The sequence below is a fragment of the Zonotrichia leucophrys genome, chromosome 5, assembly GCF_028769735.1.
Source record: "Zonotrichia leucophrys gambelii isolate GWCS_2022_RI chromosome 5, RI_Zleu_2.0, whole genome shotgun sequence".
Classification (NCBI taxonomy): domain Eukaryota; kingdom Metazoa; phylum Chordata; class Aves; order Passeriformes; family Passerellidae; genus Zonotrichia; species Zonotrichia leucophrys.
The window spans coordinates 34081855-34099964 of record NC_088175.1 but is presented as its reverse complement, the minus strand read 5'-3'; the positions used below and the strand labels follow the sequence as shown (position 1 = coordinate 34099964).

General features: G+C 42.3%; 1 protein-coding gene across 22 annotated transcripts in view; it reads right to left on the bottom strand.

Moving 5' to 3' along the window:
* The window catches only part of MADD (MAP kinase activating death domain), a 68421-nt gene that overhangs the window by 46447 nt on the left and 3864 nt on the right, over positions 1 to 18110 (bottom strand). For 21 of the 22 annotated variants that reach the window (XM_064714248.1, XM_064714251.1, XM_064714258.1 and 18 more), the window contains exons 2-6: positions 8156 to 8347; positions 5057 to 5671; positions 2141 to 2444; positions 1651 to 1782; positions 296 to 409 (exon numbers count right to left, since the gene is read on the bottom strand). In XM_064714248.1, coding sequence (XP_064570318.1) covers positions 296 to 409; positions 1651 to 1782; positions 2141 to 2444; positions 5057 to 5671; positions 8156 to 8217 — 1227 coding nt within the window. In that variant the 5' untranslated portion in view covers positions 8218 to 8347. Of the gene's footprint in view, positions 1 to 295; positions 410 to 1650; positions 1783 to 2140; positions 2445 to 5056; positions 5672 to 8155; positions 8348 to 13927; positions 14030 to 18110 lie in introns of those variants that run through there. The other variant, XM_064714247.1, reaches the window with a different exon arrangement.

The window sequence follows — 18110 nt, the reverse complement described above, 5'->3', positions numbered from 1 at the left end:
GTTTCTTAAGTAGGGCTATAAGCCAGTCTGACAATTAGCCAAGAAGAAAGTTCTATCATTTGCTTGAGGATTCACCTACTAATGATATAGTCAGGTCAATTACTGAAAAAGGATGCCTAATGCAAAAGAGATGGATGGGGACCTTGAGACACAGCAAGGAACAGAATCCTGAAGTTTAAGATGGGAGTGGCAAAGGCAGACTGAGGCCAGGCATTACTGAATTCTCAGTGGGTACACTGGTGACAGTGCACAGCTCCTGGAAACAAAGCCATAACTTCTTATGTGTGCCACTTACCCTATTGGTATCCAGGTCAATAAGCCATACATCATCAGGCATTTTAAAATCCAGTTTGTAAAGGAAGAAACTTGCTGGAACACCGATGATATAAGGTGTAGGGGCTAGAAGCAACTGAGAAAGACAGACTTTACTAAGGACAAAATCTGCACTTGATATCACCATGTTCTTTCCAAATATTTATTTATTGACTACAGTATGTTTATAGCAGAGTAGACAGCAAAAAATGCATTGATAAATAAGTAATTAATACCATACAATGGAAGTATTAAAAAAAGAAAGAAAAAGAAAAAAAGAATAAAAGCTTCTACTCAGCAAGGCTCAATTTTCATCTAGGAGAAAACACATTTCCATCTCCCATGTTTCATGTCCCACTGCCACCCAGGACATAATGTACATGGCTACACAGCTCTTTGCAAACAGCTTGCTGTGTCTATCATGGTCCAAAAAAGAAAAATGTTCAGAGTAAGAGCCTAAGTTGAAAAGCAGGAAGTCATGGATGAACACATCCTCAGCTCAAACTGAGTCTGTGCCACTGTAAATAGGCACATACAAGGACTTTACCCTTATGCTCGTAGTGGTAGTTTGGTTTCAAAATAATAACATCTCTAAGAAGTACAAGATAGACACATTTTTTTCAAATGTATGTGGAAAACTTATGGGCAAATTCAGGTTGCTTCTGGCAAGGCAATAAACAGAGGAAAAAGGTTTAAATCAACTAGGCACACAGCAGTTTGAGACCAGTGGCTTGGGAGGCTAATTTATTCTTTTAATCTAGAACTGTTGGTCCCCTCCAAGGAGTGGCACAAGAACAAATCTACAGCATCAGTTGCATGATAGCACTGAAGTAGTGAGATGGCTTGAATTCTATCTTTCCAAGCAGAATAATGAGCTCCTGCAAAGAACTGACTATTGGCAAAACCCAAGGTCCCAGCTGAAGCTAAACAACACTTCATATTTCTGAGATTGCAGGCAATAGTTCCTGAACTCTGAATTAAAGAGCCCTCAAGCATCCTTAAATATTACTCTGGACCCTCCTCAACAAATTTTAATACTCAGTTTAGAGGGGGAAGGGGGTAAATATCATAACAATATTGTCGGTCTATGGTTGTTCAGTTCATTGTTTGTGAATTACTGCTTTGAATCATTTTATTCACTGAGTGTGCTCTGAAGATATCCTACATAAATGGTGTTACCTATGGTTTAAATAGTCACACTCAAGCAATGTTCTTTGCAAGGCAGACTTTGATACAATCTCTGAAAAGATGGTGAATGAAAAAAGGACTACAACTATAACAATTTTAGACATCACAGAAACATCTTTTGTGAAAGACCAATAAAGGAAAAATATGTACCTGTTCTGCAGAGGCCATGCAGGTGGGAAGCAAAGGGATCACTGGGAACATGTACTCCAGTGGGTAGATCATGGCCACAAAGGCCATCACAGACATTGAAAGTGCATTATAATCTCGGGACTGCAATACAACCTGCAACCAAAGAAACTCCCCTTAGCACTGCAGCAACCATTCACTTCTAATACTCCCCTCAGTGTATACAAAGATCACAGATTTTGGGATCTGCACAGACTGAAATTCAATGGCTGTGAACTGGTAACCCTCCACTAATCTGTCTGAAAACAAGCTTTGGGTGTTTTTATGAGTGGGAACAGAACTTTTCAAAACAGGAACCTCAGAAGGAGCTATTTATTCCCCTCATCCTCCACAGACAAAATTCACTCCAGACAGTGCAGAGAGACAGCTGTTCTACAAATCCAGCCTACCCTGGTTTTGAAGAGGGCAGGACTTCCTACATACTTATCAAAGATCAATGATCTTCCCTTCTTACCTTGTGCTCCAGAAGGATGCAGGTCAGCACCTGCAGGCAGGCATCCACTCCCAATAACTCCAAAGGCAGATGCAATGGAAAATCCACCAAAGTGAAGCGGGATGGATCAGGAAGAGCAAAGGTCAAAGCTGGCTGCAGCTCGTGGGGCAAGACTTCCACGTCCACCCGCTTCTGGCCAGCAACGGGCATGGGGGAGCGCAGCAGGCGGTATATCCAAGCCTCAATCTCCCGCAGGTCGTGAAGCAAGGCGCTGGACTTCTCCTCCACCAGCAGGGAGCCTGTGAAAATCCGCCACATTGTGTCCCTGCACAGGGAGAACACCATGGTTAACACTCCAAGAACTTCACTTGACAGCCATTCTGCAAGGTTCTTCCAGAGAAAGGGGAGATCCACCAAGGATTAAAAGAGGCAACTAACAAACCTTTGATCACACAAAGGAATGGAAGATAGGCATTCATACCGACACAACCCACAATGTGAGGAAGAATAAATCTTTCTGTGGCAGGAATCAACACAAGGATGTCACTTCAGACTTCATTCACGCGTTTAAAGGATTCAGTCAGGTCCAGATCTCTGAAGAACTCTCATCACCCTCACGCTTGAAATTCAGCAGGCACACAGGACACTCTCCTATATCATCCAGAACTGTAGCACACTGACTGCAGGACTCTGCTTCTAGCAGTCTACAAACCTTTGCAAGAATAGGAATTAAACCTGAGATAATAAAAATATGCCACATCCAAGATCTCCCAGATGTTTTAGCATGATAAAATACCCTTCATCATTCAGTTCTAAATTGCAATGTATCATTCTTAAGAGCTGAATAACCCATGGGAAAAATTGATTTATTTCAACAAAATCTCTGAAAGCTGTGTAGAAAACATTTAGGCACCTTAGCAAAACAAGCAGCAAGTTCTCCACACCCTAAGCTGGCAATCTGCAAGCCTGCAGCTCACAGACAGGCTGGCCAAAAAGCATGTACAGCATTGCTCATGGCCTTCAGAGCTTCACAACTCAAACTGGGTCTGACAAGGGACACACAGTCTTGTCCACTTCAGCCCTTTACCCTGTAGCACAGTGAGAATGTATTCATTCTCCAAATAACTGCAGCCTGAAAAATATCTTAAGTTACTGGAACAGATCCCCAAGAAAGCTATGGGTTCAAATTGGAGGTTCTATATTACAGTTCACAACTTAAAAAAAAAAAAAAAAAAAAACTAAAAGGAAAAAAGATTATAACACTGGAGGCTTCACAAAGACAGAATAATTAGAGAAATTTGGATAGCTCAAAATAAGGGCAATTTGAGATTACACTGAGTACATGATACACCTCTCAGGAACTGTGATGCTTCTCATCCTCCACTCTTCCTTCAGCTACTTGTCATGCATAAGACATTAGGCTGCTAAGAGGTGTGCTCCACTTTTGCCAGCTGTAAGGGTTCAGTTTCACCTTTATTCTGCCACCACTTCAAAACTATTCTACTTTTCCAGGTCACCACTAGAAAACCACATGGTAATTCAAATCTGCTGCTTTACTTTTCCCAGAGATGTATGCTCAGTATTCTGTCTCTTGCTATCCTCATCTATCACTTAATTATTCTCTTTAAGAATCTTTAAGAATTATGCCAAATAAGAGCAAATTTTTCAAATACCACGTCATTCAAACACCAAATTGAGGAAAATCATGAAATTCAGTGGGGTGTTTTTTCCTCAATAATTATCAGGCTAAACCAAGTGACAAAACAGCATTCCTTAACACTTACTTCCATTGGGGGGAAGTTTTGCTCTGACAAAATAATTTATTCTCCATCAGTGGATTCAAGTGCTAAATCTGCTAATGCAGTCACACTAGCCCAGAACAGTCCCCTAGAACTATTCCAGGGCAGTAGCCCAAGAATTAGGCCACTGCTCTATAAATGGGACACATCATTTCATGCAAAATGTAAAGAGTTTATAAAGATAAAAATTATAATAATTATAATCCTGTCATTTTTTACTTTTGACAAGTTTAATTTTGAGTGTACCAAGCTACTTAATTCACATTATGTACTATCTCACAGTCCTGTCTCTCAAACTGTTGAAGATAATCCCCTGCTTCTCCAGAGATTAATTTCATACTTTTTCTATTCAGTTAGCAGATTGGAGAGGAAAACACCATCCTGGAACTAAGGTGTCAGGCACAGTAGCACAGATGCACATCCTTGGCTGAAATACATAAAGAATTGTCCCTTCCATACCCTACAGTGCAACAGCTTCTGTTACATACTCAACACTACAACAGCAAATACATTACAATTCCTACATGACATTAAACATACACCACGTTCCTGTCAATTTGCTGTTACCAACAACCATTCCCATGTTTCCTAGACAACTACTTTGTTTTCTACCTCTCCTCCCACTCTCCTTCAAATATTGTACTTTGACCTATTTTAGCTGATCCTGGTTCTCTAGTCTTTTCTCTCCCACGCTGAAGTTCAGACTGTTTCATAAGCTTGTTAAGCACATTTTCATAATTTCCCTCCTGCCCCAAGAAGAAATTCTCTCTGTTATTTTCTTGGCTGCTTCTAACTTCCCAGAGAATCAGTCCTGACATACACTGCCACAGAGCTTAAATGCCAAAGCAACAGTAGCAGTATAAGCACTCAGCTTCAGTCGTCAGAAGGGTAGTGCCTCCTTAGGTGCATCAAAAATTAAAATCATACCAGATTACAGAATCAGAGAGAGAAGTTTTAAAAAAATTGTTATAAAAATTTCCTTTTCCTACCGTGAACCTGGGTTAAAACAGTGAAAAAAACCAACCCTTGGTGTTTGCCTGCTTCTGCAACCACATCTGGAGCCACAATTCACTGTGCAAATAAATTGCGGCACTGAACACAAACAGTAGGAGGAAAAAGTTCTTCCCTCTCAACATACCTCTGCACCCCACGCGGAATCCCCAACTTCTTGCCCAACAGTCTCTCACTACAGCAGTCCACGAGTCTCTTGAGGGTGTACAGACACTCCCGGAAGGTGGAAAAGAAGGGATAATGGCTAAGGATGCACAGCGAAGTCAGAGTGCTGTTCCGAGAGCGATGGCTGCCTTTGGCCAGGCGCTTGCTGCGCGGGGATCGGTTCACGTCGGGGGTAGACTCCGCGCTGGGGGCCTGCAGCGAAGAGCCGCTCTCTGAACTCTCGGTACCCGCTTCCTCCTGGGGCGCTGACGCATCCCCAGCTTTAGGGACCTTCTGTCCCTCTCGAGCTCGATGTCCCCCCGCGCCCTCTCCCTTCTCCTTGGGGACTCGCTTCTGGAAGGAGCGGTAGAAGTTGACGCAGATGCCATAGCGGGTGACGCCCGTGTCCTTGTCCGTGAGGGTGAACACAAAGGACGTGTCGTCGCGGAAGCTCATGCGCCTCTGCCGCACGCTGAGGCATCCTTCGGGCTGGCAGAAGAACACGACGTCGGGCGGGAGGGGAAAGTCTGCGTGGTCCTCCAGAGGGTAACGCCGCAGCAGCTCAGGGGTCTGAGCGACGCTGTCGCTGCTCGGGTGCCTACAAAAGAAGCGAACAAAAAACCACATACATAGCTGACCAGTAACAAATATTTTTGCAAACTTCCTGCTAATGTGCCAAGAGCCTGTGGACTCAGCTTCATCTTTGTTCCCTCTCTTCCCTACTGTCCATGGAAAGTAGCTTCTCAGTCATGCGCCGCAAAGCTCCTCACTAGCACAAGGCAGAAAGGTTCAGTAAAGAAGTTTAAGTCCATACAGTCATTAACAAGGAGCCAGTTCAAATCTGATTAGGAAAAGGCCTTCCAGGAATATGTTGTTCCCAGGAGAACACTGCATTGTCATGTTGCTCTGACTTTGATTTTCAAAATTAATTGAACTGCACAGGTCTCTGGGCAACATTTCAGTAGGAAACACATTGTCCCTTCACAAATACACAGTCAGAGGAAAAGCTCCTAGATTTCAGCCATTATGAACAAGATGAAAAATTAAATGAGAAATCAGTATCAATTCCTAACTGGGAAAGCAAGAATTTACAAGGAAAGAACTCAGATCAACAGTGGAAGGATAGGGACCTCATCCTAAAACCACTTCCATTAAAAGTTCTAGCAACCACACAAACACATGCGTTTGATTTTCAGAGTGGGATTGAAAGTGTAATTTATATAAAAACTGCATGGTAATATGCACAGCTATTTACCACTGTGACTCACTATCTTTGGACTACAAATCACCACAGAAACATGAAGACAGAAAGGCAAAACTGTTGTTTCCTAATTTTCCACTAGATTCTTTCAAGATATTATGCCTTTGCCTATTTCAAAATACAAATGACACTTGCTTTTCTCATATAAGAGATGTGAAAAAATTCAAACAAGTAGTAATAGAATGCTCACAATTTACAAAAGAAAATCACTGGTGTAAATAGCTCTGCTGACTAACTCTTCCAAACTAATGTTTTATTTAAAACAAGTAAATATGCTTTCATAATAAAACTGGTAAGATTTATACTGCCTGTAAAGTTAGATACTGAAATACTGTATGAAAAAAAGAGAAACACTAAAATACTTTTATATGTTAATGGACACAACTAATGCATCATCTGCTGAAAAAGAAATGTCAAATAACGCTGCTACTATTTAGAGAGTCTATTTGGCAGCAAATGGTCCAAAAAATGACATCAACAACGTACAAGTGCATGTATCACCACTTTGTGCCTTTGATGTAATATCAGCTACAAGGACAGAGTTTTCTCAGACACTGGGAAAGTTTGAACCCAACAGTTCCAAAAAGTATTGTTGTTTGTGCACAGTGGATAACAAGATGTAACAGTAAAGGCCACATGAGCTCCTAAGGGCTTTGTAGGAGAGGCTGTTTCAGTCAGCTCCATCCTTCATCACAAGCATTTGCCAAAGTGCCAAACAAGACAGCAGCAGCAGCCTAACAGCATGGGCTGGCAAAAAGCAAGAGAACTGTAGGAGTCCAGAAGCGATAGTAGCAAATTTCTAAGTGAGAACATCAGACACTATAAGCTTCACTGGAGGAGGCAGCTAACATTTCTCCCTCCTCTTCCTAGTTGGTGACATATAGAAAATTTGGTTGTTTTTCTACAGACAGAAGTATTTAACCATTATAGTATTCGGTCTGTAAAATGCAAAAATAAAATAACTATTAGTCAGGATTACATAATTTCCTCCACTCAGCCTATTAAAACATTACATTCAAAGTATTCTGAAAAGAAAGCAAGAGATACAGCAACAGGCTGATGCACATGAACCACTGATATTTAGAAATGAAAGCAAAACAGACTTTAGGATACATCCATTACATAGAATTTGCAGAAGGCTGCTGCATAAACTTTGAATAAGGAAAAAATAACATTTATTGAGTATCTCTATGTTTGACAAACAGAACACATCAATCCTGCGTTTCATATGTGCTTTAAGTAAATATGCATAACATTTTATCTATTAATAAGACTTTAAAACAAGAAAGCATTCATGTCATTCCTGTGAGGATAAATAAGTATTACAGGGAAAAACAGCCAAGTAAAGCAAGTTTCAGATTTTTTTTTAACTGAGTTTATAGACTACATTTCAAAAGCTAGAAAAGTAGTATTATTCTACTACTAGCACATTACTAGTAATAAAAGTAGTAGAAAACTTGTATCTTACTTGTCTTTAGCTTTCAGTGTTTTCAATTTGTGAATCCCTCTGTCCTGATGCCAGTAGAAGCAAAGTTCAGACACAACAACTACCAGAGAGTGATAGTTAAATTAGCTTTTCTTAGTCACCCTCTGCAGACCCTTGAAAAGAAGTCTAAAGACCACAAGTTAAAAAATTCTGACTTCACTAGTGTCTTTCAAGAAGTGCCCTGGCTCAAGTAGGTGCTCCCCTTAGGGGAGCATTCTGCACACATTTCAGACAGCAATTCCTGAGCATCAGGAAGGTTTCATCAGTGGATGCAAGGCTATTTATCCCCACTCTACTGCCCAAGCAAAAGCTCTGCTGAGACTGTTTCACATTACCTGGCTCCAATGATCACAAGATAGTCAAGTAGCCGAGAGCAGATTTTCTTTTTCTGCACCATTGTGCTCGATGCCCCTCCCTATGTCATCTCAAGGAATTCCTGTTCATTGATCCAGTGGTCAGCTATCCCATCAGCCGTGATCGCTGCCTTGGGGAACAGAATCTGCTTGGAACAGTCTGCCAAGTCCAATCTAGAACCAAGAAAAGCAAGAGTGTCAAAAGCACAACCAGAAATACCCAAGACATACAAGCAACTTCATGACCTTAATTATATTCCCAAAAAGCCTCCACGTTCGGTGCAGTCATGGTCATCCACAACCTCGGTCTTCATGAGTATAAAAACACAGCCATATGCCCACAAAAGCAGAGAGATGAAAAACACACAAAAAAGTACAAGAGTATCTCCAGAATAAATGGTTGGAGTCAATCATCTTAGAGGTCTTTTCCAAGGTAAATGATGCTATGATTCTGTTCTAAGGGACAACACAGACCAACAAAGCTGCCTCCCACTGCCAAGGAGCTACTCATTACATGGTTTGTGTGTTGCTTAGGCAAATCCATAAGATCTTGAGAGTGCTTGGGAAAGGAGCTTCAACTGGCAAGACTGAAGGAAAAAAAAACCACAACCTGAGCTTTAGCTGTGGGATAAACAGAACAACTAAAGAAGGCGTAACACCAGAAATCCAATTTGATAAAATGCATCCCACCATCCCAAACCTGCAAATGGCTGTCAGCAGGAATGATCTCCACAATTCCCAAAGACTGTGATCTCTAACACCTTTTCTGTGCAGATACAGAACTGCAGTTCTACAGAATTGCAGTTTACAATAGCAAAAGTGCATCTTGTAAAGCACACTGGGTTTTTCACTTACTTCATTCAGTTCCATTTATCTTGTTTAACTTCACTCCTTACTCCTGATACCCAATGCCTCCTGCAGCAAATTTCTCTGAGTACTTTATGATAGAAACATCTTCTTGGTAAAACAGATTATAGTGCAGCATTACTACTTGTCAATAATTATGCTTAATAGATATCCAGAAAATAATTCTTTCCAATCCCACCATTCCTAGTTCACAGAATTCAGGAAAGAACAGGGAGAAAAAAAAAGTTTTAAAAAGGAATATAGTTCCACATTACAGTGCTCCCTACAGTGTTTGAAACCAACCTGAAAACAGAAACTTCATGAAATTGAAAGGTCTCAGAAACTCAAAAAATCAGAGATGCTCAGAGTATTCTAGAAGTTTACTAAGTATTCCAATGGATTTTTTAATAAGAGCTATTTTACATTAAAAACTTAATTGATTGCTTTCTGGGACATATTCAGAATAAGGTTTCCATTTCAGTTCATGTTTACATTCTAAGGCAGGATGCAAACATATCACATACACAGCAGGGAAATTTTATTCATTAGCCCTCCAAACAGCAGCAAGAATACAAAAACATTACAACAGTAAGAACAAAAAAGCACATATACAATTTATAAAAAAGGAAAATCATACTAGTCAGTAGGTACTATTAAAGGAGTAATAAACTGAAAGAAACTTAAAGCCTCACACATAAAAAATATCACATTTTGTGAAACTGTGGCATGTTTTCAGTAGATCCTCAACTACAGTTACTGTAGAATCCTAAGTAAGAGCAGTATGAATTATCTTCTCTGAGCAGCAATATTGTTGTAAATTATCTTCTCTGAACAACAGAGAAAATACAGACACAGGAAGCAAAGTGTCTGTTTCTACATTTTAATGATATTACTGAAAACACTGCAGAATCTGTCCTGGAAAAGCTCTTGATCCTTGATATTCTGCAAATATCTTGGCACAGAAAAACTTAAGAGGAACAATATGAAGTTGGGATATCAAGTGGTCCTTTTTGTCTCCATTTTGAAGAACTACTTTATCTGTTTTCTTTCCAAATGGCTTTCCCCAGAACTCTTTAAAGAACAAACTGCTCAGTCACAGACAGGGGCGTACCTAGAAGTACAACTTTGAGGAAATTCTGCTACTTAGTGGTAATCAAAGATGTTTTTCCTCAAAAACAGAGGCTACCCAACCCCTCAGTGAAGGTGGAGAAAATACACTGCATTTGTCTTATGACTGCAATTCCCTACACATGTCCCACAGCTCTGCAAAGAAGTTAGCAAGGTATGCATTATGAAGGTCTTAGAAATCATGAAATTTCAAGAATATCAGAGCAGACAAGTACAAGGAATATATGCAGGGCTTACAATATCCCTGGAATGGTTGAAGCTACAAGCCACTGACATCAAACACCGAAGTTTCTGTCCATTTTTTTAAAAAATATCTGAGCACTTTCTGATTTCCACTTTCTATTTAAACACCAGTACCGGGGAGACCAGACTGATGCAGATGTGCCAGGGCTTCCAGAGCCACCTTCACTGATTTACTATACTTACAACACAACAGTTACAGTCAGACATAAAGAAAACAAAGGCTTTTTTTGGAAGATGATTTATTGTTGGATTGGAGCAAGAGGTAGAAGAATTAGAACCAAGTGTAGGGGTTTTGCCTTCCTCTATTCAATCTCTGGCTTCTTCAGAGATCTAGCAATGGCTGATGACAGCACTTAGAGGAGTACTGCACCAGCATTTGTTGGAACTCATCTTCCTACTCCTGCTTGGAATCAGACACCACAGATGATGATCTGTATAAGGCAACACAAACAGGCATCCCAGCCCTGCCTCCCCCTCCCTATCTGGCAAAAGCTTCCTTTCAGGCCAGTATCGTTCTGTTCCCTGTGCTGGCAGAAGAGTGTGTGCAGCTACAGGGCAAAACACACTGTGGAGCTGATGCAGACTAAACCTAACAGCCACCCCCCCTTCTTCTCCCTCCCTGCTTTTGTTTTTAGAAAGTTTTTTTTTTTTTACTTCGTTCACCAAGTGACCCCGCAACTGCTTGTGCAGGCACAAAGAAAAGGTAGGAGAAAGCAGTTGAGGGAATCTGGAAGACTTGACTGAACACAGGTGATCACAGAACCACAGACAGTACCTCTACAGGCAATACAGAGGTAAAGTAGTTTCTTTCTAAGAGATTTCCTATCATCCTTCCAATCATCCAATAGATTTTAGAGACTAAGTACATTAGGACAGAAATAGATCAAACAACCAAGAGATACTTCATTTTTCCTCTTTCATGTTGGAATTTGGACCTGAACCAAGAAATTATCTTGACTCTAAGATGGTTGATATGTCAGAACCTCTTCTCTCTCTCAAACTGCTTTAACTTTACATTGCTTTCTCTGAAAAGGTCTTGTGCAGTGTCTTTTCTCTTTGCAAACATATTGGAACCAGCCTTTTGAAGGCTGAATCCTCAAGCAGCACTTGAGAAGAGACTTCCCATTATTTCATCTCTAGAAAACAAGAAAAATAGAGAAGGGAAGGCCCACCACAGAAAAATACTCATACACAGAAAAATAAAATGTTGTCTCAGACAACACCAAAACCGAAATAAGCACTTCTATGGATGGTGAACGGGTTGGTGAGAACTAACACTACCCACCCACTGTAGCAGCTGTCAGCAATACTCACCAGCAAAAGCTGGCACTGTAGCCTAGGCACAAAGACAAAAAGCAAGAACCAGCACAAAACCACGGCTTACCAGTAACCATGACATGAAAAAAGTGTGCAAAAAAACAAACACTTCTATTATTGGCATTACTCTGCATTTAAAAATTCCCCAAACACCCACATTTTAGGTTGCAGCACAACTTCTTAGAGGACAATCTGCATGGTATTCTGCAATTTAAAGTCCTCCCAGAAATAAAAGCCTATATAAACAAACACACACTCATGAAAAGCATCACAGCACACAATGGATAGGGCAGCATGAAAGAACCACAGCAGACTTTCTACCAATTTAGAGTCATCTAAACTGTGTCAGAGCCATGCCCTGGCTGTGTCAGAGCCATGCCCTGCATTAGTCCCAAGCTGAGTTGGGACTAATGAGTTGTGCAGTTATCCTATTTCATCTATCCCTTGGAGCCCTCAATCTTTGTTAGGAGTCTTCTTATTAGAGACACAAACCTAGAGGAACAAAGCAATTTAGTCTAAGAATAACTTTGATAACAAACTGTTAACTGAGCCAGTGTCACTGTACATTTTCCCCTCAGCAGCCCTCCCAGTGATGTGCTGTGCACTGGTAACTGGAAGGATGCTGACAACACATCTGTGTTTTGGCTATGGCTGAGCAGTGCTGGCACAGCATCAAGGCTGCCTCCCCAACATCTTCCCCCCAGCAGTGCTGGGGAGTATGCAAAGTCTTGGGAGGGGACATAGCCAGGACTGCTGACCCCAACTGACCAGAAGGATATCCCATATCACATCTGCTCAGGAAAAACCTAAGAGAGAGGAGAAGGGCAGAGAACCCATTATTTAAAACATTTATAATCTGGAGCAACCACTAAGCCTACTGAAGCTCTGCTTCCCAGGAAATGGATGGACAGCACTTGCTTCTGAAAAGTGGATAATAAAATTTCTTGGGCTTCTTTGCTTCCATGAATGCAATCTTTGCTTTATTAAACTGCCTTTACTTTTGCCCACAAGGTTTTTTCCATCTTATTTTCTTCCCCCTGTTCTGCTGAGGAGGGGTGTGATAGAGTGGCTTGGTGGACAAGTGGCATCCAGCCAAGGACAACTCCCCACACTCACCTGCAGTTGTTTTCCTCACACAGAGGCTCCCAGCTTTGATGGGCCAGGCTTACACTGACCTGCATGACGCCTGGCAGGTATTTACATCATTGCTTGCAAAAATGGTATGAAGACAACAGATTAATTTCCAACAGGAAGGTGCTAAGCCCTGCTTTCCTTACAATTCTTCCATGCTGTAAGATGGGACCAGAAAGGCTTCTCCTTTCATTACCTCCAGTTTTTACCTGGTAAAAGGATCATACTGCACAGATCACCAGTGCATGGATATCTTTAGAATATAAATCAGAATCATACAATTCAATTTGCACACTGACTGAATAATGAGCACACGGAACATTAATGTGAAAGAGAAAAAAGAGGAAATTGTGAAGGAGACAGAACAAATTATAGGACAGAAGCCACATAAATTACGGTTCACTGAAATTTCACCTTGGGAAAAAACAGATTTCTAGTCACGCCCAAAAAGAACTAAATTTTTTGTTTCCTTGGAACATCCTGAATTTCTATTTACTCTCAGCCAAGACAGCCTGTACTGAGTTCAGCTCTAATAGCCACTATGCTGACCTTAGTGCATTGTTTTCTGTGAACTCAAGGCTCACCAATTGAACTAAACTGAGCACTGAAACAAACACAGACAGGGCCAGGAGTTTCAATGCCCACCTTTGGACTGATTTATGTTTCTTTTTCTCACATCACACACCTTATCCTATCTGCTAAGCTGTGAGAAATAGGTGTGAGTACCTCAGGACCAGCCAACCTCACCTCTGTGGGCAGGAACTCCACTCACTGCTGAACTGGAAACAACATGGTTTGAAGCCCAGTGTTCATGGTAGCTATGTCTTTAGACATTTTAATAATCTTTATGGAATCTTTACCACTGAGATTTTGGTTACTTCTTCTTCCAAGTGTGTTTCAAATGATGCCAGACATTATCTCTGGTATAGCACATGCTATTTTTGCTTGTACTAAACTTTTAAAAAAGCAGACAGGCAGTATTCATACTACAGTGTTTCTGCTAACACAAGAAACAGACAACAGCAGAGATGAGAACACTTCCCTTTCTCCAGAATCTGATGGAACATGGAACAATTTCTAAAATCTGACCTGGATGGACTTGCTATACTGGTGCAGCTGCTTTGTGTGTTACCATGCACCTTGGCAAGGCAGCAGGGCATGCCAAAACTGTGACTCCTAAGAAGATACTTGCACTCTGGAGGCAAAAAAAAGAAAAAAAGAAAAAAAAGCATTTTCAAAGAATTGCAAGCATACCTAAGCAGACAGTGACATATTTATCTAGCATGGCTAACCTATAACATAGGTGTGATTCTGCAAAATGCCATGGGGATAGCTCCAAGCATAAGAAATCACCCAGTAGAGAACAGGACTGCAGGCAAATTCTAAAAGCATCTGCCCTGGAGCACATGCATCACTTCAATCACTAAGAGTTGCTTACAGATAAAACAGCAGATGCAACCCAACTATTTCCACTTTTCATCTATCAATAAATCTTGAGGGAAAGGACAGAACAAACCAGATAAAACAAAATTAAAGAATGAAAGGGGAAAACAGGTTTTGGCAATACAAGAAGACTTATTTTGAAGGCCTTCTCAATAATTATAATAAATAAAAGATTTCTTCCTTTTCTACTAGGTAACATTATCTCTTTGCCTTCTGAAAACAGAACTGACACAGTCAAGCATCTTTAGCTTCCACATTAGTTGTCAAGAGCAAAATGGAAGTAGCATGGGCAGGGGTGCTGACAGATAGACTGAAAATGACCAGAACTGCTCCACAAACACAAGTATCATGGCACACAGATGGGAACCTTTCCGCAGTACCACGGAGTGAAGCTGGACTGATTCAGGTTCCTGGTTGCTATAGTGACAGATTTCCCCGTCCTTGCCATATGTCAGCCCTATGTTGCTTCCTCTCTCCTCCCTGCTTCAGCCAAAAGCTTGGCTAAAGCAGCCTGCTGTACATGCAAGATCACGCAGTCACCACACATGCACACGCTGTGAGAACAGCCCCACAGGTAATCTGATTCAGATCAATCACCATAGCAACCCAATCTTTTAGTCCCTAGATTTCAGCCTGTCGGGTATATTTATAGAGCAACTGCAGCGCTCCACCCCCTCTGCTCCGCCAGCACAGCTCCCAGCACTGCCCACGCTACCAGCAAGCTTCACCCAGACACACGGACTGCCTGGGGTCAGCGCTGAAACAGAGCCCTCCTGGCACCTGCAGGCCCAGGCCAGGAGACAGCACAGTATCTGCAGCGTGCTAAACACCCCCCAGCCCACGAGCTTGCCACAGCCACGAGTACTACAAATGTCAGGAGGCGTTCTTGCCCACAGAAAGCTGAGTTACCAACCACAGCCGACAAAATCCGCTTACCCAGGCACCCCCAGGATGCTTCCACAAACACGCAGTGCAGGCACAGAAAGAACATGCACAGTGTGCTAACACAAACACACAATCCTAAGAGGAACTTGCAGGCAGCAGCAAAGGAGAGGTTCCAGCAGCACCTGCCCCACAGAACCACAACCGCACCCACCGGTAGTGCCTGACAGCCGTGAAGAAAAATCATGACCAGGGCTTGAATGAGCAACAAGAGATAAGCATGTGAGGAAGAACGGTATGCAAATACTGCTATCCATTTTATTCCATTACACTCTTGGGGAAAACCATCAACAGTAACCTAATGCAGGAAAAGCACACTCTTTTATAGCACTCTGCTTCCTAACAGGAAGGAGATGACAGATTTAAGCCTCAGCCACAGGACATTTCACACGCTTCAATTTAGGTTAAAGACCTTATTCTCCTCCCCTCCTTTACTGTATGAAACATCTCTCTCACGATCCTTCCTGGGCAGGATCATTGTGCAGGGCACCACTCTCTAGAGTATCAAAGAACAAATTGTGGCATAAAAACCCTCTCCCAGTCTGGCCAGTTCTCCTGCTCTACACTGTTTGAATTTAAATTCATCTCTTACTCAAAAATCACCTCCAGAGATTTGCATGAGAGAACACTAACACAAGGCCAACTCTTTTGGAGTCTGTCCTTTTTTGCTCCCCTTGTGAAACATCACAATCACAAAATACAAGAGCCTTCTCGTTTTCTCTACGTCATCAGCTTTTCGCTGATCCTCAAATCTGCACTTAAATATTTTGCAAGGAGAAGGAGTGGGAGGAAGGAAGGGCAAACCAAAGCCCACACAATGCCCCCGAGCCCAATTAGCCTCACACCACCTGCAACCACTACAGCATTACATTCTTTTCCAAACCAGAAGTGCTTTTGGTGTGAGCTTTGAGTTGAGAAACGCTGGTGCTGCTTCTGGTGGAGCCCAGACCCCAGCACCCACAAGATGCTTCCATTCCCAGCCCTCTGCTGGGAATTTGAGCAGTACACCACAGTTCCCATAATGCAGGCACCAGAGGGTTTTTTCCAAAAACCAAATAGTGTAAATGTACAGCCATAAAAAAATTAACAAGAAAACAACAAAGCATGTGACATTTGAGAGAAGTGCTGGATGCAGCTGCAACTGCTAAATTATTCAGTGCTTTCCCTTGCCACGGCACCTCCCCCAGCCACAGTGAGCAGCTCTGGGCCAGCAGACATCACTCATGGCATCACCACCACCAGATACAGATGCAGGCACATTCAACTCTTTCCTGGAAATCGGTCATACGGACAAGCAGGATCCCAATAATAAATTACAGCCATTTGTAAGACAGAGGAGGGGGAATGATCACAAGCAGTGTGGAAACACTGAAACATTGTTCAGGATAATGTGAACCAGAAAATAAAGTACTTTAAATAATCCAGTCATTTGGCTGTTGTTAGCACCTCAGAACCCAGAGCCCCACATTTGTTTTGCCTTGTGTATTAGAAGCACTCAGCCTGTGTCCCCACGTGTGCCACCTGCTTGTTATTCCTTCCCTCTACATACCTTCCCCTACTCTTCATCAACACTGTGGGAGACCAGAAATTCCTATTCTCAAACCGACCCTACTATTAATTTTTGTGATTAATCATCGTACCAGCTGGTCAAAACTGAAAGGAAATAAAAGAGACAAGCCCATTTTGTCTCTACAAGAGCTCTGGGGTGTGAGAAGCGTGCGTTTGGCAGACTCACCCACACGCAAACACTGGGGGAAGCAAGCTGAGAGTGAAGAAGAGACAGGAACCGCCTCAAGCAGCTGTTGGAGCTGCAAACGACACAGCAAGGGCTCCCCAGAGGTCCCTCCAGACACTGGAGGGGCAGTCACCACAGCAAAGGAGGGAGGGAAAACACCGCCCTGCTGGCCGTCTCTTAAGACTACTCAGTAAGAGAGAGGGCAGAAAGCAGGCGGCCTGAGGACAGAAGCGGCTCCAGCAGAGCCGTTTAACCGCTGACCGAGAGCAAACAGACACGGCTGCAGAGCTGCTCCGCGTCCGCGGCTGCAGCACATTGCAGTGGGTACTGGTTTTGATTCTTAATTATCTGTATCACAAAAAGCACTCCTCTCCTCCTGCTAGCCGATGACGGGGAAACAGGCAGAGGCACAACTCCTCATCTCCTGTCACCAGGGCTTTCCAGAGCAAGGACAAGATACCCAGGCAAGAAGAGACCCAGGAAAGCTGGGGTCAAAGCTACAGGCAAGAAGGCGACCAAAAGTTTTACACTGACATTGGCAAGTTCAGTCAGAATATAATGGGAAGCAGGACACAACCAGGGCACTGATCTTGCAGATGTGACAAAGTAACAGGATATGAAATAAAAGGCTGCTCTGCTCAAAAGATAACACACAGTTCCTGGAGGTCATCAGATAACAAATTTGACAGTAACGTATCTCTGTCTGTTGCACAAAGAAGGAAATGTTAATTCCCTGATTGTCACAACTGTTTAGAGATTAGTTACAAACAAAACAAAAAGGCGATATCTGACAAATATTACCAGGTATATCAAAGGCAACATGATGACCAGCTCTGTTTCGGGGAATGCTGCTGCTTTGAAATAATGAAGGCAGTAGAAGAAACAGAAAACCATAAAGCCTCATTCCTTGCTGCTACTCTGATGCATTATTTCTCACAGCAACCCAGAAGCACAAGGCTCTCATTTAACTGCATTGTCTGGGATCACAGCAGGAGAACTGCCTCAGCTTAGGTAATTTAGGCATATGTAAGCAGCACTTCTTATTTCTAAATCCCTGCTAGGGTCCTGCTAGCAGCAGTGATCTAAAGTGAACACATCCTCTCACAATTGAGTGGTTTCTGGGCACAACCTCCCCATCTGGGAGCTCCCCAG